General features: G+C 41.7%; 1 protein-coding gene and 1 long non-coding RNA gene across 2 annotated transcripts; one reads left to right on the plus strand and one right to left on the minus strand.

Moving 5' to 3' along the window:
* The first annotated feature begins 223 nt into the window (after positions 1–223).
* Positions 224–19,300, plus strand: MXRA8 (matrix remodeling associated 8). Its single transcript, XM_026681523.2, has 10 exons — positions 224–613; positions 5,201–5,224; positions 5,519–5,818; positions 6,794–6,895; positions 9,159–9,617; positions 13,471–13,629; positions 14,783–14,813; positions 15,123–15,199; positions 15,878–15,955; positions 17,475–19,300. Exons 1-10 carry the CDS (start codon positions 565–567, stop codon positions 17,498–17,500), a joined length of 1,305 nt encoding a protein of 434 aa, XP_026537308.1. The 5' UTR covers positions 224–564; the 3' UTR covers positions 17,501–19,300.
* LOC113421247 (uncharacterized) lies at positions 18,739–21,453 on the minus strand. Its single transcript, XR_003372152.2, has 2 exons — positions 21,158–21,453; positions 18,739–19,670 (listed from the first exon to the last, which is right to left on the minus strand). It is a non-coding gene; the product is annotated as an uncharacterized LOC113421247 (long non-coding RNA).
* Positions 21,454–22,623: the final 1,170 nt, after the last annotated feature.

The following is a 22,623-nucleotide window of genomic DNA, read 5'->3' on the forward strand; positions in this document are numbered from 1 at the left end:
CATCCGTGTTTTTTCTGAACTGTTTTGAAGCTGACATAAAGCCATCTAGAGTTGAGATGGACAAATCAAAAGAATAAACTTTTAAGAAAAGGAGGGAAATGGGGATAATGAAAAGATATATAGACAACATCTGGCAGAAAGTCAGCCTAAGCAGGAAAAGAAGAAAACTGGATTCTGTAAATGCCCAGAAAATTAATACCATATATCCAAAAGAGGAGGAGGGTGGGCGGAACTGTCTTTGAAACTTGGAGCTGTGAGGAGCGGAGCCAGCAAAACGTTACTAGATTTTTAAAAATCACTGTTACATCAAAAGTCATTTTGGCTGTGTAAGGCTGCGGAAAGTTCAGATAGTATGTATGTTATGTAGAAGTTGAGCCATAGGATTGGACAGAGGTGGGAGGGCTGGCAAGCCAGAGAAAGAAAGAAGGAGACAGGAGGGAAAGGGTTGTGCTATGGAAAGAGGTTTGCTGTATATCCATGTTTTGGGGCTGTAAACGGATGAGATCATAAGTGTTTTCAAGCAAGCAGCAAGGGGAAGATTTGAAGAAAAGAAGAAAGAGAGACATGGAGCAAGCTAGCAAATTCCTTTTAGCTCTCTTGTTGGTTCTCCAGGGTAAGTTTGAAAAACAGGGATTAATTTTCTTTGTGTGTCCGTGCACAGCCCTCTTTCTTCCTCTTTTCTGCAAATGTTAGATATTGCACATCCTTTGGGAATGATATATGTAAATATGGGGGAGGTGCATTATCTTGGTTATTTTGAGGAGTGTCCCATCTATAGCGCTTTCATGGGTTCCTCCGTTGGAATGAAAATACGTTTTGTGAGTTTTGCACCGCTGAGAGGAAGAGTAAAATACATCTTTGCTTGGATAGAATTTTATTGATTGGTTGGCCAGTTGGTTTTGGCAAAGAAGACCCTTAGCCACAATCTGGCTAAAAAAATCAAGCTTGGCTTGAGTTTATTTTGGCCACTTTTGATGTATTAGATCTATTTTTTAATGGCAGCATGAAGCATATACTTTTATTAGATGCTGTCTTTCTGGTACAGCACATATGATAAGCAAAAGTTTGTGTGGTGCATGTCTCTCAGCAAGCATAAGCAGAGGAACAGAATCAGTAAGGAAAAGTTAATGTTATATTAGCATAGTTCTTCCTGCTGCCATCCTGAGAGACTCGTTGGGAAAACTTAGAACCTTACTTTTTTTATCAGTGAATGTAATTCCTCTAGCTACAGCTGTCTGTTTGCAAAATGGAGCTATCCACCAAGTAACTATGCTTCGCCAGAGGAAAGAAGTTTTTTCCAAATAAATGTGAAGTATTGGTGAAAAAAGCAGCATATAACAAAGGGGAGAGAGGAAGTGTTAAAATAACTTTTAAAAACAAGGCTCTTTAAATATTAAATAATAGCAGTGGTAGTCAAAGTGAATTTAGTTAAGTAACTGGAGATAGCTAATTTTGATTGATTAGATTGCTATTTAATAATCCCTGTCCTTTTGTTTTTTTTATTTTTCTTATAAATATCTATCTCATGTATTCAAAACTATATTTATTCTTATACCTGTACCTTGTAAGTGATTGACAAATCAAATAAATACTAAATACTAAAATGTGATATATTGACTGTAAACCGGATAAAATCTTACATTTTAAAAAAAATGGTGAAGGAGCTACTTCAGAAAGATTTATTTATTCGATGCCTTTAGCTGTCCATCTTAATCAATTATTCTGGGCAGTTTACAATTCCAAAACTATAAAAACACCCAAAATATACACAGCAGCTGAGATAGTTACCAATTAACATTAAAGCCAAGATATGGGAAGACTGGAATCTGCCAATGCAAGCAGATGTATATTTTTGGATATACTGAATTCTTCCTTAAGTAAACAAAGAATTTGGTGACATTAAAAAAAACCCTTCTCATAACTTCTGCCTTTTCTGCAACACAGATCCAGAACAAAAGACTTTGCAGTCTTTGTTTTTATTTCTCAAAGAGACTTTTACATTTGCTAGGGAGTACTTAAATCAAAGTTTGACTTGTGATTAAGGATTTGAATCTGTCGTAAACCAACAAAAACCTTTTATATTCAGCCGTGGAAATTATTTGTATTTTCTTCTTTCTAAGACAAAGTATTGTGTTTGTTTTGTTTTAAAAGAGGTTTGTGATCCTATTTAAAGAAAAATATTTTAAAAGAATAGAAAAGTGGTTGTTATGGTTGTACTTTCCCCCTCATCCTAAGCACTTTTGCTTTCACCAAATATTATTTATTTTTATATAATAAGAGAAATATGCAACTATTCAAACAGGAGATTCCATTCAGTAGTGGTCTGATCACATCTCACAATTAAATTTACTTTTTGGGCTGAACTGAAAAGTCAAGTCTGGTTGTCAAATTCTATCAGAGACCTCCTCCAAATTGATTTGACCAATTGCTTCAAAAATTCAGATCAACCCAATTGGACAGTTCGATCTGAATGTCTGAATTGGATCAAATAGTTTTTCTAAATCACACAGGATGGCACCAATTGTCTGAATCACATCAATGGTGCAAAACTGATTTTACCTGCTTCATGCAGACCTGACAGGTCAAAACGTCTGACCCGGAAGCCCTTAGAAAGCTCCATACATATAAATGTACATGTAGTCCTCAACATACAACCATTCGTTTAGTGACTATTTCGAGTCACAACTGCACTGAAAAAAAGGACGCTTGCAGTGTCTTGGAGTCACATTATCCTCTTTTGCGACCTTCCGACAAAGGAAAACCAGGTTCACTTTACAACCGTGCTACTAACTTAACAGTCGCAGTGATTCACTTAACAACTATGGCAACAAAGGTTGAAAAATGGGGCAAGGCTCACTTAACAACTGCCTCACTTAGCAGTGAAAATGTTGCCCTCCATTGTGGTTGTAAAGCCAAGGACTACCTGTAACGTTCAGGTGTTTCCTGTGGCCTTCCAGGTGTGGGTCAAAAAACTAAGGCAGGGGCTCCCTTGAATCTGTGGAATCCAATCTTTACTTTTCCTTAGCGCTGCGCCTTAGCCACATCAGTTGTATATTTTGGGCTAGATTGTCTAGCTGCACGGCATCCTGTTTCCAATAAGTGCGAAGTAGGGCATGAAAAAAGGGTTTCCTTTTCTACGCTGGGCCTGCATAGCAAACGGAATTCTGAGGTAGACTGCCAATAAAACCTGGGTTCTATTGCTCTAAGAACCACAAAACAGCAGGCAAGAAGGTAGAAAGTTGGTAACCTGATGCCTTCCCGGCAGGAGTTGTGGGGGGAAAAAGGTTGCCCACTTTGTTTTATAAACACCTGAGTGCATTTTTTTTTTAAAAATTACATTTACAGTCATAGACCAAACACACACTGTTTGCTTAGATCTCCAACTAAGGTTAGCCATGCCAGCAGGTCTTGGGGGGTGGGGGAGTTGTCTGTTCCCTCTGCCGCTAAATTTGGCAGAAAGAAGGAAAAAAAGGGTTAAAGGGATCTGTGCAGTTCTGAGCCATGGCACATCTGGTGTGTTTCCTGCTTTCTTTGGAAGAACAACCAATCTCTATTTTTTTCCCCCCCAAATGAATTTGTCTGCAGTTGAATCATTGCAATACGCAAGTATATTCTTTACGTTAAGCTGGGATGCACAAAGGGTGAAAATTCCTCCCCAACCCCACAAATAGAGATACCATCAAAAAGGTGTGTCCCAGGGCCATCAAGTTCCATCAGATTAATCTTGCTAAACAGGAGTGAGAGCTCTTAGCCAGGGAATGTCCTCCCTGATATTCGTAACAGCACCCGTTTAGCAAATCTCTTAAGAAATCACTGGGGTTATGTAGTCAAGGAGAGCATGAAATTCATGCTTCGATGCTGGAATTCAGGCTGGTCACATCTTCTCTTTTAAAGAATAAGGAAAAAAAGGTTTCCTAATTGTCCTTTTGCTTCCAGTCTTTGGGATGGAGACTTCAAGGATCTGCAGGGTTCTTAATAGCAACTAGACTGATGGTTAAGGTTTACTTAAGGTGTCACAGAAAGCATCACCACAGATAGATGTCCAGCTTCAGTTTGAACCTCTTCAGTGCTGAGTCCATTGCCCCCACCCCTTAGTTCTTGTCAAGACTACAGCTTAGTTAATGAGTAACAGTAGCAAGACAAGAAGGGAATTAGATGCTGTGCTGTTGCTGCCTGGCACCACCACAGCAATGCCAAGGGTGCAATTTGGCCTCTGTGGAACATTCATGGAAGAGGGGAACTTTTTTTCCTTTTAAATAAAGTTGTGTTTTTTTTTAAACACAAACATACACATACAAAAACATGAAAACATAAAATCCTCTTCAGAGACCACCAATTATGAGAAATGGGGGGAGAGCTTCATCTAGCCTCTGACAGGCCTTTTTAGTTGAGTTTACTTTATTGTCCTTGCACCTCATACAAGGAAATCAGACACCATCTTCAGTGCACATCATGACCATGAAAATAAACACAAACACACATCCTTCACACTCCACACATTGAACCGGAAACCTCAGACACCGCACCAACTCTGCACTATACAGCAGAATTCAAAAGAGCTCCTGCCCTGGGATAGAAGCTGTTTTTCAGCCTATTTATCCTCGTTTTTATTATTCTGTACCGTCTGCCAGATGGTAATAGTTCAAAAAAAGGGTTCCCAGGATGAGATGGATCTTTGAGAATGTTTTGAACTTTCTTAAGGCAGCGGGAGCTATAAAGCTCTTCCAGGCAACAGGATCCTCTGGGGAATGAACTCTGGAGTGACATCCTATCTGCCCTGTGATTGGCAAACCTACACAGGTGTGCAGCTCTCTGGTGCAGCGGTAGAAGGCAGTTTTTATTTTATTTTGCTTTGGAACAGCCACTGGGGTTGGGGGTGCACTAGGTTGAAAAACTGCGGCAACTGTAAAAAACAATTTGGCTTTTGAAAATCCCAGCGGATGGGCCCTTTGAATGGTCTCCTGAGATGAAAGATCTACAACCAAATGTTGCAGTAGGAGATCTAGTTCTTTAGGCCTGACAGATAGCCCCAGACCTACATCTAAAGAACTTCATCCCTTGGCTTTCTCTGAAATATACCTTCTATTCTGTATAGGACTTGGCACTGGTGTAGGACTTGGCACCAGTATCAACTGGCGGTTGATACTGTTACTTTAAATTGGCCTCGGACACTAAAAACTTTTCTTTTCTCCCATTTTAGAAGCTGCCGTTCATCCATATTCTGGTAAGTGAGAATAAGACTCTAGCTTTACACTCCTGCATTTTGGAAATAAGGCATGTATTCCATACAACAACCCAGCCAGCCAGTGATGGGATCAGGGAGGCGCAGCAGAGGGCCGAAAGAGCCGCATGTGGCTCCAGAGCCGCAGGTTGCAGACCCCTGGGCTAGAGGGAACAGAGAGTCCATCTCCTCCCTGACTTTCGTTAGGCTTTCGGTTCAATATGTAGATGGATGCTACCCATTCTCAATTGAAGACCTCCCTTATTCTACATCTCCTTTCCTTTCCTCCTGCTGCAGTCCCAGCAGATGCACCTAATCTAGAAAGCATGGTGGTGTCCGTAGTAAACATCACCGCCAAGGAAGGTTCCCGGACGGTTCTCACTTGCAAGAGCTACCGCATGGTCTGGACTCAGGACAGTCTGAACGATCGCCAGCGGGTGGTTCATTGGGATCTCTACCGAAGCCAGCAGGCGGCGGAGAGGCTGTGCGACATGTACTCCGCCGGGGATCGGCGTGTCTACCACACGTACAACCAGGGGCGGATCTCCATGCCTGAAAACGCATTTACGGAAGGCAACTTTTCACTGATGGTCCAAGGTAGCTGCTGCCCTGCATGCATCCATTGATCTGCCTTTTTTTTTTTTTTTTTCTGAAAGAGAAGTGTGGATTTATTCATCAACCGAACTTATTTCTCCTCCTGCTTTAAAACAAAAAGTGGTTCCCACAAGGGCTTGCCCAAGGACTAGCTATCGTAATCACAAAATCCATAGGAATTTGTAGAAGATAGATTAATGAAAAATAAAAATGCAGCAGGGTGAGCTGTTCTCAGATGCCAAATAGTTTCACTTCCTCCTTCGGGGTTCCTTCTTCCAAATGTGCCCACTGAAGAACCTCATTGCCACGGAAGGAAAATATTGTCCCTCTCTCTGGTACAGTACATACCAATGGGTTCCTTATAAACACTGAGTTTATTAATACTGAGGTTAGTGGTGGGTTTAAAAGTTAAAAAGTTTCTCAAGTTGAGTTTGACTCTTATTGACTATGGCAGGTTAATTTCCTTAGCCACAGTAGTGCCACAATGTTTCTCTTTTCCTTCCCAATTTTGCCTACAGCTGTGATCTCTTGGTGGCGCCCTATCTAAGGACCAATTAGCTCCGACCTTGCTTATCTTTTTTTCAAGTTCTGCCAAGATCACTGCCCAATTCACTAGCCTCATAACCCGAAACATCAGTTTAGCTTTTCCCTTTTAGTTTGTTGCTTTGTTTTGCGTTACAGATAGTTCTCTCCCTTCAAGTTGCTCATTCTCTAAAATGGCAGAAAAGGGGGTTTGTAACCAGAAGGAGGTATTTTCCTAACGTTTCACTGTAGAAGAGACTTTCTGGAGAGGTGGCAAGTTTTCCCTCCCTTACAGGTGTTTAAAATCAGATGTTTTGAATACTTACAGTTGCACTGGATTCCTGCACTGTTATAGATTGGACTTCCAACAGTGATACATGTGTCATTTACCTTCTTCCTGTCATTCTAATATCTAGTGGTCTAAATTATCTCCTTCTCTTTATTCCTCTAATGAAGATGTTGCTGAGAGCGACCAAGGAATTTATTCCTGTAACCTCCACCACCATTACTGCCATCTGTATGAAACAGTGCAGCTGCAGCTTGAGGTCACTGAAGAAGGTAAGCAGTTGGGGGAGTTGGGGGGAACCTCTTGAGTGGGAGTGAATAGGAGGAATGTGCGAATGGGAATCAACAGGAGGAGGAATGTGTGTGCACGTGGCTTGTTTCTGCAACTTTATTTTTGCTCTCTTTCGGTGTTTCTCAGTCATTAAATCATGTAGCCTTGTTTGGAGCAATTTTGGAAGGGGCCTTTCTGCTGTTCAGCATGGAGCAAATGAGAAGTCTAGGGAGTTGTAATTGAGATGTTTGTGGCCAACCAAGCATTTCCCGTCACAAGGCTGCAGAGAAAAGGCCTGGAGAACTAAGATGCGCTTTTTGTTAGTGAAGAAAATGGGATTTGCAATTTTTTTTGGAAGAAAACCTTTCCTTTCAATCTCTGAGGACAAGCAATCTTGCTCTGATTGAGAAAATAGAAATATATCAGTGCCTGAGCACTGATTCTTACCAAGCAATGTCATTTGTTGAGGGGAGGGTGTGGGGTTTTTTTTGGAAAAAAAAGTTATCCCCACCTACCCACTCCACAAAAATTTGTAGGACATTTTTAAAAGAACTTTCCAAGAGCTTCAATACAAGGAAGCAAAGAAAATTTTCAATTTCCCTGTTTTGGAAACGCTGGAACATTTTTTGACAGTTTATAGTACCTTATATTGGAATAGGATACATCTCATTAGAAAGATAGAATACTTCCTAAAAAGTGCATTTTATTTAAACAACAAGCCTGCGAAGTAAGTTCAGCTGAGAGTTAAGAGACCCATCAGCTACATGGGATTGGAACCCGATTTTCCTTTTTGCATTTGATACACTGAATGAGTCAGATTTTTATTTATTAGATGTTTATTAGATATTTTGCAGCAATTCATTCTTATGTCAAAGTTACAACACACTATTTGTACAGTCCCTCTGTTCTTCTGTGCAAAGCAGAAAAAACAAGGCAGATGATCACCATCTGGGTTTTGTCCTAACGTAGCAGAGATGGAGATTAAGATACCACTTAATGGACAATTTGGCTTGGGTGGCTAATATCTAAAGCCAGCTTCAGAATGTACAGTATCTTGACTCCCACATCTTCCACACAAAGAATCGGTGGAGAGAATTGGGAAACCGTGATGTATCTAGATTTTGTAAAGACTAAGAAAATCCATTCTGCCTTTGTACTTGCTTTTGCATTCTCCTTGACATCCGATTATTTATTTATTAAAATTGTATGTCACCTGTTTCTCTACTGAGTGACACTGGGCCGCTTATTATTGTAGAAAACCATGGGTATGAAGGGTTCTAATGCTCTATGAGAATTGCTGTGATGACCCGGGTTGTGGCACAAAGGAATAAGAAGATTCCCTTTAGTACCTCCAACTTTGCCCCCAATGTCCAGGTTACCTTCAGCTGGAGAAAAAAAACTCTCCCAGGAACAATCTTTAAGTGAAGGAAATTCAGTCCGAAAACAAAGTACATACAAACTGTAACTAAAAAACCACATAAACCAAGCTGCAGTAATTAACTTGACAGGGCAGGAGAAGGAATTGCAGACTGGAAAGACCAGCAAAATACACACAGTTGGGAAGACGCCAGGAATACAGACAAGCCTTGACAATACCAGATAATTCACAATTTGCTCTCAACAGTTTGCTGTGCACAACTTCTCTTTTAAAATACTGTGTTCCCAGCTGCAGCTAATGAAGGGAATCAGGGCCCTTTCCTCCCTGTAAGCCGCACAACCCATGTTGCTCCCTTCTCCATTCCTCCCTGCATGTCCTAGGATGAAGGGGGGGCTGGATCTTTCTCCAAATTCCCTCTGCCTTGCTCTACCTCTCCCCTGCTCTGCCCAGCTGGACTTTGCCCTTCCCCAGTTTCTTCCACAGCCAGTGGAGCCACACTCCCACTTCCTGTCAGCTGCTCAGCTTCCCCCTCCGAATCAGATTCCGACAGGGGCATGACAATTGCCCTTTGGAGGGAACTGTATGAAATGGCATTGTAGGAGATGACCAGGCTGAGCCCAAGGGAGGGATCAATTATTTCAATCGGGAGTCCCTTCGTTAGCAGATTAACAGAGTTGGAAGGGGACCACAAGAGATCTAGGTCCAGCCCACCTTGAATTCCTTCGAGTCTTATCTACTGCCAATTTGCATTCAGATTCTTGTAGAGAGCTTAAGTTTGCAATAAATCTTTATATTCCCTTGAACTGCCTGATTTCACACTTCCCTAGCGCACGACAAGCCTCCCTGGAAGCCAATTTATTCTTTGCTCTTGTGTGCAATTTCTGCAGCCGGGGAAGTCCAGAGATACTGGGACGGAGAGAAAGTGGTGATCGTTGCCCTGAAAGGGAGTGCGGTGATACTTCCTTGCATCAACCGGAACCAGGTTTGGACCGGACGAGATGAGGAGGAGGATCAACAAGTCGTCCACTGGGACAGGCAGCCCCCAGGAGTGCCTCACGACCGGGCCGATCGGCTCATTGACCTGTATGCCTCTGGCGAAGGCCGCCTGTACGGGCCTCTCTTCCTCCAGCAAAAGATGAACATCACCGACAAGGCCTTTGCCCTGGGCGACTTCTCGCTGAGAATCTCCTCTTTGGAGGCCGCGGATGAAGGGATCTACTCCTGTCACCTGCACCACCACTACTGCGGCCTCCACGAACGGAGGATCTTCCTGGTCTCGGTGGTGGAGCCAGAACCAGAGAAAAAAGTGGTGGTGAATCTCACGCATCCCAATCCCCCAGCACCAGGTAAGCAATTAACCCACTTAAGCAATTAACGTAAAGCAATTGATAATTGAGGTCTAAAAAAAAAAGGATGGGCTCTCTCATCTAAGAAGCAATTCTAAATTCCAGAAGCTGTCCACGTGTTACATTGCAAGGACTGATGTAAATATATATATATTTGGACTTGCTCATTCCAAGCGCTTTGGGGAATAAAAATATGTTTTAGGGCAGAGTTTTAATTGGGGTAGTAGCCAGTTTTATTGCATTGCACATTTCCTGTCTCCGAACCAAGGAGTTTGCTCTTCCATCTTTCTAAGATTTTTTTTTTTTAATCAACAGATAGATGGGGGTGGGGGGAAATCCTGAAATTTTAATAAATAAATTGCCTGGCAAATAAAAAGAACAAACCTGTCAGGCATAGTCCTTTGTTTATTAACAATCTAAAATATTTATTGCTTGTTTAATATTTATCCCCTGCTTAATAACACCCCTAGCAGCACTGCAATGAATTTTTTAAATGGCCCAGTACTGTTAGGTTTAGCTCTTCCAGGGCTTCAGAGAATTTCACCGTGAAAGGGATGCTGAGAAAATCTCAGGGACCATATGGCAGATTTTTCCAACCCAGCTCCTTCTAAACGGCTCAGGGTAACTCTCTTCACAGCATGGTGGACAGGGACAATGGGACAGGCCCTAGGTGGGAGAAAGCTATCATGGCAGCAGCGGTCTTAAAGAGCGGGCTGCACCTCTCTTTCTGGCCTCTAGATCCACGGTTTGTTGAGGGTTGCAATCAGAAAAGTAACGAACTTGGCAAAGCAAACCCGGCAATTTCCTTTATTTCCTTTACCTTGTAAATATAACTCCTAGGATCACTCTGAAGGCATTTCCTTTTCCTATTTCAATTATAAGCTGATGGTGGCTCCTTGGGCATCATCATTTAGAATTTCAAGGCAAGGCAGATGACCCTGGACCTTGGCCTGGTTTTAAGGGGACAAGTCACAAGTCTGACAGTCCAATGGTCATTTGCAAATGAGAAAGGAGAGGAATTGTTCGACCCAGTTTCTGAGTTGCTCTGCTCGTCTGTTTTCTTGCAGCTGCAACCAGGAAATTGGTCCCAGATCCCCACTTCTTTCTATCTTGTGCAAAACATCTTTTTTTCTTTTTAGCTAACTCAGACTTCCGTTGGAAAGTCCGCTCAAAGAAAACTCACTGAATCAACTCCTCCGCACTCCTCTCCCTCTCCCGGGGCCCTTATATTTGCAAGGATCTTTGTTGAACAGCAGGAGAAGTTCAGTTGGTTCCTCAACTCTCGGAGATCGAACTCTAGGAGGAGTATCTCCTTGGATCTTTTAATGTCAGGCATAGTTCCAAGGTTTGGAACCCTTTCCTAACAGGAAATTTTATTCTGCTTACAAGATCATCATGGCCTATTTATTTTTACTCTGCCTTCCATCGAGAGCTGCTGTTAACTCTTGGAGGATCTGATTTTAAGTTCACTCAGATTCCTATTCTTTTTCAGTCAGAATTTTGGTGTGGATTGAGGGATGGTATTATCACTGCTATGCTGCCTTTAAGTACATGTATGTGGCAGTTGGATCCTTGGATTGTATTATTTGCTTCTCCTCTAATGTGGCTGCTCAGCCATGGTTTGTCAGAGGTAGATTTGCTTTGTATGTGGAGGTTTTATTACAAACCCTCATAGTTTTATGAATTGCTTTCTCAAAGGACCTCTGATATAGTATCGTCTTTCTTGTTCCTGGCAACAGATAATAGTAATCTTGCTTTCTCTTGCAGTTTTTTTCTGAATGTCATTCATAGGGGGCATGAATAAGCGCACCAACATGCCTACCATCCCTGTCCTATTGTTTCTTTTTTCTTATATGTATCCATTTCATGTATTTATAACCATGCTTACCTGTTATCTTATAATCGCTTGACAAAATAAAACAATAAAAATAAAATTCAGAGGTAACAATTCCCTGCACAAGCTTCTACCATAAGATATGACCACATTTCTCCTATAGCGTTGTCAATATGCTGATAATTGAACTAGGGTTTCCCCTTGGGGAAAATCGTATATGTTTCATGTTTAATTTCAGCCTCTAGTTCTCCAGATGGTTTGTCTGAAGCTTAACATTTCTCTGCTTTCTTGATGTCCAGTGCTGAACATTCCTTCCCAGGCTGTGTGTACACGGCATTGTGGCCTTGAGAAAAAACGTGCCAATGGTTTTCAAGGAAGAAAATATCGCTGCATGCTAAAGTTCTATTTTCCTTAGAAGCTTTTGCAATCAGTTTTCTTCCAGTGTTTGGCTGTGTTGTGTTTCATCTCTTGAGGTTTCGCCAAAATTACTCAAAAATGAGTTTCTTTGAGATCTTTTGGGATCTTTCCTCCTTCTCGATTTATGCAAACTTCCCTTTTTAACCTATGAAATGCTGCCTAAAACTAAAATGCTGCTCTGAGTCCTCTGCATTTATATAACCCTTTGACTCTTTCACTCAAGTATTTCTCCAAATGTCTCTTCACACACACACACACACACACACACACACACACGCACCCCTTCATGAACTGCATTTCACACTGGCAACTTGCTCTTGCTTCCCCTTCTCTGGTTCAACCCAAAGAACTGCTACAGCTACACCCTGCATTGGAATGGATTCCTGGCTTGAAACCTGAATATTTATTTTTCTTTTGCCTGTGTGCACACATCTGTGGTTTGATTTTGTTTTATTGAAACTCATTCTTTTGGTATCTACATTCTTCTGTGACTCTACTGAACTAGACAGTTTGACAACATAAAGTAATCTTCCATCAGAGACAGTAGCAAGAGCCAATCTTGGTCGGTCATTTGGACCAGAGGTTTTCTCTTAGAAGCTTTTGGACTCCTGGGAACTTCTCTCTAATTTAGCCTCTCTCTGGGCTCCAGCAGGAGTCCGAAAGCTTGGAAGACAAAATTTCTGGTCCCAGTGACTGACCCAGATTGGCTCTTGCTACTGCAGCATTGTTCTGGGACACGTATATTTGCCTTCATTCGTGACGGTAGGGAGAATTGGACTGAAGGGCCTCCGAAGGATTGGAGTGACTCAGAAGGAGTTTCCCCTTCAAATGGCTGAAAGAGCAGAAGGGGAAACTGTTTCTTGGAGCTCTTCGTTGGTAGCCATCAACCAAGGCAGCTGCACCTTGGTATGAAAGATTGCTAGACAGGGAGGCTAGGCATTGGGGCTTCGTCTGCTAAAAGCAAACCACGCGGAAAAGCTTTTGCTTAAACATCTTGATGGGAATGTCTAAACGTTATTGGGGGTAGCTGAGGGATAGAACCCCTCCTTTCCTACCGACCAAACCTGAGGATCCTTCCTGTGATAGGAACAGTTCTTCTCTGTCCCAAATCAAAACGATTGGCTGGTGGCCAGAATGGAACAGGCACCCATTTGTGGAGAGACCCATGGAGCATGAGGGCTGTTTTTCTGCTCTAATATGGATTGGAAGGGGAACTGGGACACACACACACACACACACACAAAGAGAGTGCTTTAGAATGGCACACTGTGGAATTGATAGCTGGCACTATCAATGTCACAAGAAGGCAATACCTGGAACTCCCTGCTATCTACATCCTGCTCATAGAGGCCCGATATACTAACGGAGAAAGAGAATCTGTCGATCAAGGTTCATTAGTCATCATACCGAAATACAAGCTCCATGTTCAGAAGCAGGGTATCTCTGAATACCACATGGTGAATAAGTTATTGCTCGCATGTTCTCTTCATGGGATCTGGTTGGGTAGTAGGACTGACTCCAGGTGAATTTTCCTAATTATTTTATAGCTGTGAATCAACCCGCTGATTTAAAAAAAAACAAAAAATCTTCTATCATCTCTAGATCCTAACTCAGGCCGGAACCACAATGTGATCAATGTCATCATCCCCGAGAGTCGGGCTCATTTCTTCCACCAGCTGGGTTACGTTCTGGCTACACTCTTGCTCTTCATCCTGCTCTTGATCCTTGCAGTTCTCGTGACTCGCCAGCACCGCAGGAGAGGTGAGCTCAGGCCTCTGTTACTCCTTCCCTACTCCAAGGGATGACTTCCTCCTCATTTTATAGGACCCCGTTTGCTCCTGGGAAGACAGAACTGTAGTTATTACATAATTTCTCCTTTACTTTTAAGCCGTGGAATGCCATTTCCCACTGGTAGGGCTTAAGTGAGCCTGTGAATTTATCCAGAGGTTACATAGAAAAGCTGGGTTTAAAGGAATTCTAGACAGGAACCCCTTGGGTCACCCATGTAATTAAGATACCTAAGAATCAAGTGGAGTTTGCTCCGTCCAACTTGCGTGCATTTTAAATCAAACACGAAATAAACAGTTGCCAATGACCATTCAAAAGGTGCTTTTTCAAAAGGCAACGGGCCTTTGTTTTTAAAGACATTTCTCATGTCTTCAACACTGAAGAGGCTTCTTGGATGAGAAGCGAAACTTCTTCAAGGAAAAACAAAAGTCCGCTTGCCTTTTGAAAAGAAGCTTCTTAGATGAGAAGTGAAATGTCTTCAAGGAAAAAGAAAAAAAAAAGTCCAGTTGTTTTTTGAAAAAGCATTTTTGGGACAGCCATGACCTGGATGACTGAGAATCTCCATAGACAGATGCAAATAGGTTTATTTTTAGGAATATATTTTGATCAGTTCTCATTTGGAAGTGGAGGGGGGTGAATTTTTCTCTCGTTTTTTAAAGACTCTTGGTGACTATCCCTATGTTAACATTTTATTTTCCCAGAATCCTCAAAAGCAAAATTGTTCAGCACTGGTTGATTAAAAAAAAAACACGTGTTTGTCATTGAGGAGGGTAACCCTTTTCTCCCCAAAGATTACAATGGCTGACAACGCTGGGAAGATAAAATGGCAGCTGCCAAGAGACAATTGCCAAAAAAATGAGGCCAAATGAGACAAACAAGCATCTTCTGTTGCCACAAGCAGTGGCAAAAGAAAAAAAAAATCAAATACCCATTTCACTGGGGCCTAATTTGAACATGAACGTATATCCTTCAATGAAGTTTCATCCTTTTATCATCTCAACTCTAACATGTTTATTTCCATTTAAAAAAATCCAATGTGTGACTTTACTATGCTGTTCTTATTTATCTGTGCTGGCAAGGATCTTCCTGGATATGTGTTAATATCTGTTCTTTACTCTAATTTTAGGTTTTCAATACAATGTGAAAAAATATGATGAGTAAGTAGACTCATATTCCTTGTGCTCAAAGATATAATGTGATCCCAGAGAACTTTTCTCAAAATAGCTATAATTAAATCTGATAATCTTCTGCCTTCTAGTAGCCATCCAATTCTGGGGTGCTACTCAGATATCTTTTGCTATTAACGGTATAGAATGTCCACACTCTTGTGTTCTTTGTATCTATAAATTGATAGAAGCAGTAATTGGAAACATACATGAGAAAAACTGGTTGCTGATATGCTATGCTGATAGTAATACTGCAACAATCAAAACAATACAATTATAACTTTGTATTTGTATTTCCAGGAAAGAACTGACTCTCAGGGAGGTTCCATTGGATACAACAAATTTGTCAAACTACAAAAGTGAAGATTTTAAATTGGGTAAGTCTTGGAGGATAGAAGGTTTGAGGAGGGGGTGCTTTCACATATTCCATTGCCACATACTGACCTTGCACCATGCAACAGTTTGTTTGGTTTGGCAGTAGCATGGTGTGTGAACAAACCATTGTATTGTGCAAATCCTACAGTATCACCAGTTCCTCAACAAATTCTGGTTAAAAAAGCCAAAAATGTCCACTCCATATGTGAATTCATTCACTCTAAGTGTGTCTTCACCCTGAAGCGGTGGCTTCTTCAGTCTCACATACTGCATGATTGAATAAGTTTAACCTGAAAATTTAAGATCTAAAAGAAACCCTCACTTTCTCTCCCCCCCCCCCATTCTGCTCCCTCCCTCCCCATCTGTTAACTGCATCTTCACTTGGATTGTAATTCTATTTTTATAGTTTTTAGAAAGAGAAGAAAGAAAGAAGAAAGAAAGAAAGAAAGAAAGAAAGAAAGAAAGAAAGAAAGAAAGAAAGAAAGAAAGAAAGAAAGAAAGAAAGAAAGAAAGAAAGAAGAGAGAGAGAGAGAGGAAGGGAAGGAAGGAAGGAAGTAGAAGAAAATAGAAAGAAAGAAAGAAAAAAGAAAGAAAGAGAGAAAAGGGAAGGAAGGAAGGAAAAGATTGAGTGTCTCCTTTTTCTAAATCATGTTTTCCTTAACCAATTTCTCTCCTTGCAGATTACAAAAACAATATCCTGAAGGAGAAAGCTGAACAAAATAGGATTCTCCCTGCTAAGAATATTGACTTAGATAAAGGTAAGTGGGCAGCAAGAATAGATGGTGATTCTCCCCGCCCCTGCCCCATTTCAATGTCCCGTTGTTTCACTTCTGAGAAAATGTGTGTCACCCTCCTTGTTAGCAAAGAGAGAGGGATATTTGGAAACTGCTTGATGAAACACAGCCTTGCAGAGTTGGTCCTTCCCTGGAGTCTTTCATTATCTCACACCACAACTGACTGCCAAGGGGCTTACTACAAGCCGTTCTCTGTGCGTGAGTCACCCTTTCCCTCCAGAAAAGGCCGATGGGACAGGATTTCAATGTGCCAACATTATCTTTCGGGGACCAGAGCTGTGCCTGTTTGCTTCAGGCCCAAGAATCTTTCTGCTGCTTTACAATCTCTTTTGCCATACCAGAACTCACACCCTAATTTTCAAATGCAGATTGCATTCTAAGCAAATCCATACTTCGGCCTTTAATATATAAAACTACTCTTTACTTTGTTGTGCCAAAGAAGCATATAGATTACCAATTCTAGGATAGTCCAAAACTTTAATATATTGTTTTTTAATATGTACTTCCTGGAGGCAAATTATATCTGATTTTAATTTTTCTAGTCTATTAAAAGTCTGTTTCCTTTTAATTGCCAGATTCAAGCCATTTATATTTATTAACACTAATTTTTTCTCTTCTTCCATGGTTTCATTTATAAGTAGGGTTTATTGCTCTTGTCGTTCTGAGTCCTCTTTCTTCTTTTGGTTCTACTCTTCCTCCTATCGCTCCTTCCCTCTTTTTTCCGCAAGTCCAGTATATTAATGGCCAGATGTCATCTGTTCCTATTCTTAAGATTGTGCAGTAATTCACTACATGTTTCTCCACCGCCTTTGCTTTTTCTTGTTCTTTTCACTTGAGAATGCAGCACGCCTCATAACGTGGAACCAAGCTCCCCTAAGCACTTAACATCAGGGGTGGGATCCGACTGGTGTAACTACCGGTTCGGTGATTTCACATGTTGTTCGCGCGTGTATATCGTCGTCATCTAGCTGCCTGGACAGCTGCGCGTGGGTGCGCAGCGGTTGAAAAAGCACTTTTTTCCTGCTTTTTCAACCACAGCTGTCTCGCACAAAGCGGCTGCGGTTGAAAATAAAGGTCAGGTAAGAGCCCGGGCAGGCGGGTGGGCCAAAACAGCAGCAGACATAGAACCAGTTCTATGTATGCTCTCTGCTGCTTTTCAGAGCAACCGGTTCTACAGAAGTAGACAGAACCGGTAGAATCCCACCCCTGCTTAACATCTGACATCCTGACATATCTGGCAAGCAAACTGTGTGTCCTTTCATGGCTTTTAATTTGGTCTTGTGAACCTCCATCCAGCTGGGGTTTTAAATTAAAAATAACATACTAGATTCTATACAATGCTTTGCCTGTCATTTTTCAAAAAGTAGTCAGAGAAAGTAGTGAATTAATAGCACCTAAACATATGGAATTCTTGCTCAAAATTCTGCCTTGCCTAAAGTTTAACCCACCACTAATTCTAGATTTCTTCTCTTTTTTTTTTCAGAATTCGGGAAAGAAAATTATAAATGAAAACAGCAACTCAAAGCTACTGGCTGGACCAGAAGCTCCCTTAAGAATTTAAAAGTACAAGAGAACTTTGTTTTCTTTTTTAAAAAACGTCATCCTTCCAGTTACCAAGAAGTTTCTGTAGACTTTTTTTCCAACTTTGGGCCTATGAAAGCATACAAGACACGTAAGCTGTAAATCCTATGCACGCTCATTTCATAAGGTTTACTACCAGGTAAACAAGTATAGGGCTGCCCTGTAAAACTTCCTCTTTATTATCTATATATATATATGATTTTTTTAAAGGGAGGGTGCAGGTCAGCTTCTTTGTTCTTTTATCTTGTGAGATTGCTTACATTCCCCCTCCCTCCAGGGATTTTATCCCTTTAAATAGTTTTATTTCAGTGGTATTGGTTATTTGAGATTTTTTTAAATTGCTTAAAAATAATAAGCTGAAAAATTAGATGCTTGGCTTGCTGTTAAACACAGAACAGAGAGCATTTTTTTTTTCTGCTGGCACCGTCATTTAAAATATGCTGTTAGGAAAGCAAGAAAGAGGGGCCCTTTCTCCACTACTGAGTTAATGTGCTATCCATGTCTCCTTGAATCAGGAGAAAACAATATTTTCCTTATTGGCTACCCCCATTGCCAATTCTTCTCCAGTTTCTCTTGCCTCTGTTCTTAGTTGTTGCCTTCCAAGATAACGAGGAACAAAAAACCCCTAACAGATTTTTATACTCTGTGAGACTCTGCCATTTGATGATGCCAAAATAAGGAAGGAAGAACTGCATTAATAAAAATCTTAGGATGAAGGACAGCTAAGCTGATGAAGGCAGCTCCAAGAGTCAGGGAGGAGGAAATTGCCATTGTCAAGGAATCATTATGTCATGATAAAAACAAGCGATGAAAGGCCCGAAAAGAAAAGAGACCAACAATCACAACATGGACCAGGGTCTTAGTTGTGGGGACACGTCGACGTTTGTATCCTGCAGAACTCTTCATCGGAAGCCTGCATCCTATATTTTTTTTCATCAAAAGGTTTGAGTCAGGAGTCCAAACCCACTCGCTTTTCTCTTGGTAGTAGAGTCTGCTTAAGAGGTATATCTGGGCCAGTCCCTGGAGTCTGAACCAGCCATAAAATGAATTAGATGAACCTGTCAGTCTGGGATCGTTGGAATAACAAGAATGTCCTCCGTTGGATCTAAAGTTTCTATCTATGCTGCTTCTTCCAAGCCTTCCTCACTCCTGTTTGTTTGAATCCCCCGTTAAGAATATGTCCCTGCTCTTCCCAGTATTTGGCTCAGAAGCAACAGGGATTTTAAAAAAGAGCCATTCTTGGAAGTCTTCCTTTGGGAGCCCACTGCAACTCGGTGATGGGTCTCTTCCTTCCCGTTTTCTCTTGCCTCATGTGATTATGACAGATAATCACCCGTCTCCTGCTGCACAAAGGAGACAAAATGTAGGATCCCGTGGTTGGTTGTGATCCTTGGACATTGCAGGACGCGGAATGACAGGCTGTATATACTGACTGAGTACAAGAACCTATAAGATCTCCCAGGTGAAGGGGTGTCTTCCAACAGAAGGGGGATCCCTTGATTCTGAATTTCTATCACTTAGCTGGAGAATGGAATAACTGACCTCTGGTGTCCCTCCAACTCAAGATTCTTCATATGTATACACAGTGGTGGAAACGTATTCACTCCCCTGTATTTAACCTCTACTGAATTGAGGGAAAGGACATAGCTTTTGAGGGAGGGAGTTGAGCTACTCAGAGTAAACAGAGTGCAGAAAACCCATTAAACAGGCTATTAGCAAAAAAAAAAAGGGGGGGGGGGAGACTGGCTTTGATCAATATGTGTGCCTGGAATATTTCTCCCTAAAATCACTTTTGCAGTTAGAAGGCTCGCTGAGAAGAACTCTTTAAAGAGGTATTGCTAATGACGACTACCTGATCTGGCTAATAAAATGCTAAATAAACTCACTGATGTTTGGACAAGAGGTTTTTTTTTTTGGTTTGTTTGCTTTTGCGTTGCTGGGTGTTTAGCAGAGGAGAGAGTGTTTTGTGTGCCTCTTGCGCTTGTTACGGCTTGCTTCGAAGCATCTCCTGCTGTCCAAAATATGAAATGGGGTCACTTGGCCATCCGATCTTTCTGCCACGTTAATATTTTTCTTTCCACTCAGCTTGGCTTCAATACTGCTTGAAGGAGAAAAGGTGGGGGCAAAAAAAGAAGAAGAAGAAAAGGATTGCTGTCATTTCTGCATGAAATTTAGATACTTCTTTTTAAAAAGTGGTAGCCTCTTCTCTACCAATACATTTTTGTGTTCTTCCTCTGATTTTCTGCCAAGTAAAATGACTTAGTAACTTTTTCTAGGATTCTGGACAACACTTAAACATACTGTTGATATTAACGGGGAAATGACCCTGAAGTCACAATTTGAGAAACTCCAAAATGTTTCAGTGCATAGTGCTGGTTAACTCCTTTGCCCAGATTCAATTAAGTAGTTTTCAGCAGGTTTCAGATTAACAAAATGAAGTTGACCTATTATACAGAATTGTTGCTTCAGTGATTCAACAGAATGATAACAGCCCAAAAAGTTTTTTCATTAAGAATCAGCTCATAAAGTAAAGTTCTTTGAATGTTCCGAGGAAAAGCTGTAAAAAATTACAGTGAAATGGAGTGATTAGCTGCTGAGATTAAAACTTGTCAGCCTTCAAAATACGAGCTTTACAAACTGCCATTTCTCTAGCAAGCCTATGGAATTCTTGCTTGCAAAAATGTATTGGATATATGTGATATGCCAGCTCCAAGGCAAAATGACCCATTATGCTTAGTTTGCCAACCATTTATTTTTGTTTTTGTTTTTACACCTGGAGAATGTTTATTGCTAACCTGTAGAGGGAAGACTTCCAAATTTTTGCATGCTTACTTTAAACCAAATCCAAGTAACAATGAACAAATGAAACAGCAATAGCACTTAGACTTATATACCACTTTATAGTGCTTTACAGACCTCTCTAAGCGATTTACAGAGCCAGCCTCTTGCCCCCCAACAATTTGGGTCCTCATTTTACCCACCTCGGAAGGATGGAAGGGTGAATCAACCTTCAGCCTGGTGAGATTTGAACTGCCAAATTGCAAGCAACTGGCTGCAGCAGAAGGAGCTTGCGGTACTGCATTCTAACCACTGCGCCACCAAGGCTTTATACTATACTACATTTATCAAAATGGAGATGTGATTTTTGGAAATGGGAAAGAAACAATTTCTCTCCTGCCATTTACTTTAAGGAAATGTGATATTGTACAACTTACACATTCAACTATTTAGAAGGAATAATTTTTAAAGCAGAGGGAAGGAAAGGAAGGAAGGAAGGAAGGAAGGAAGGAAGGAAGGAAGGAAGGAAAGGAAGGAAGGAAGGAAGGAAGGAAGGAAGGAAGGAAGGAAGGAAGGAAAGGAAGGAAGGAAGGAAGGAAGGAAGGAAAAAAAGGACAGCTTTATTTTATTACATCCTTCGGGAACTCTGAAGTCTGTATTCCCTTATTGTGCATTTGCAGCCAAGAGAACATTCTTTCATGACACACACGCACACTACAGTTGGTTGAGAGTTGCCGTGGGAACAAAACTTGAGCGTTGCAGCCTGCTCCAGAGCAGATACCAGTCCTTTTGGAAGGTCTCACTTACCTTGATCGTCCAGCATTGAGGGGGTGAAATGCCAAGTTTGACTTCTGCATAGACTGTTTAGGAAAAAAGTACCCATGAAATGGCCTTGGAAAGTTCATTGGGGTGAATAGCTTCTTTCTCCTGCTCTTCTGACTCGGTTTGAGTCTGGGGTCAAATCCAGTAAAGGGAGCAAGAGTGTTGAGATGACCTGGGGTGTGACACAAAAATAACCAAGTCACAAAAATAGAATAAAGTTCCTTTAATGCCTCCAACTTGGTCCCAATGTCCAATTATCCTCGGTTGGAAATCAAGCTCTTAAAGAAAACAGTTTATGAAGGGAGTAAATGCAGTCTGCGCTCAAAGTAAAGTTAATACGAATTAAAAAATCCAAACACAAACCACACTGAAGGAATTACTACTGCAGGCACGGATGATTAGTTGCAGACTTCTACCAGATAACACAGCCACCCCAGTTGGGAGGAAGCCAAAACACAGATAAGCTCAGACTAGAATAAAACACCTGTTACTTCCAGCACTAGGCCATGCTTAGTTTGTCCTTTTAAACAGTCCTCACAGCTGCAGCCCATGAAGGGGATCAGGGCCCTTTCCTCCCCTGTAAACCATGCAGTTCCCATTGCTCCCCTATCGGTTCCTCCCTGCGTGCCCTAGGATGAAGAGGGGGTGAGGCCTGGGTTTTCCTCTGAATGCCCATCTGGCCTGTGCCCTTCCCCAGTTTCCTCCACAACCTTCAAGCCACACTTGAAGGTTGTTCCTCCGCTCCCAAGAGACTCCAACAGGGGCATGACAAGTGTTTGGAAGCCCTGTGATGTGAAAGGGGGCAGCATTAGTAGCAGCAATTGGCGAGACAGTTCCGCATTGGTTGAAAGTGCCATAAATACCCTGCACTTCTTTTTTTTAGCCAACACAGTGAATCGACACCTAGCAGGAACATGGCCTGCTCGGTGATGGCATCTCTGTTCTGCCATGGTCTTCCCAGAGGGGATGGTGGTTATACTGCAAAATCATGAGGGAAGCGGTGAACGCCAGTCCGCCTTTCTTTCAAACCGCCTGCATTTTCAGCAAAAGAAAATTTCAACTGGCCTTATGTCCCTGTGCTTAAGTCATTTAAAGCAGTGATCCCAACCTTTTGACGCCGCGCCCGGCACCGGCATCAGCTGGGTGCCGCGCCCGGTACCGCATCAACTGGCGTCGCCATCTTTTTGACGAAAAAGTGCTTCCGGTGAGCTTTCTACCCGAAAAGCTCACCGGAAGCACTTTTTAGCAAAAAGATGGCGGCGCCCAGCAACCAGCGGCCCGGTACGACTTGTTCTGGGACGGTCCCGGTCCGTGGACCGGCGGTTGGGGACCCCTGATTTAAAGCATTCTGCAATTTATTTTTATTTTTTTTCAGTTGGGTTTGTGCTGGGTTTTCCAAATGGTTTTGATTACCTTGTGACATTTGTGATTCTTGCTTCTGCATTATAAGA

This window comes from Notechis scutatus, chromosome 16 (assembly GCF_049901735.1).
Source record: "Notechis scutatus isolate UNSWTSFEM ecotype Mainland chromosome 16, rNotScu1.2, whole genome shotgun sequence".
NCBI classification, from domain to species: Eukaryota; Metazoa; Chordata; class Lepidosauria; order Squamata; family Elapidae; genus Notechis; species Notechis scutatus.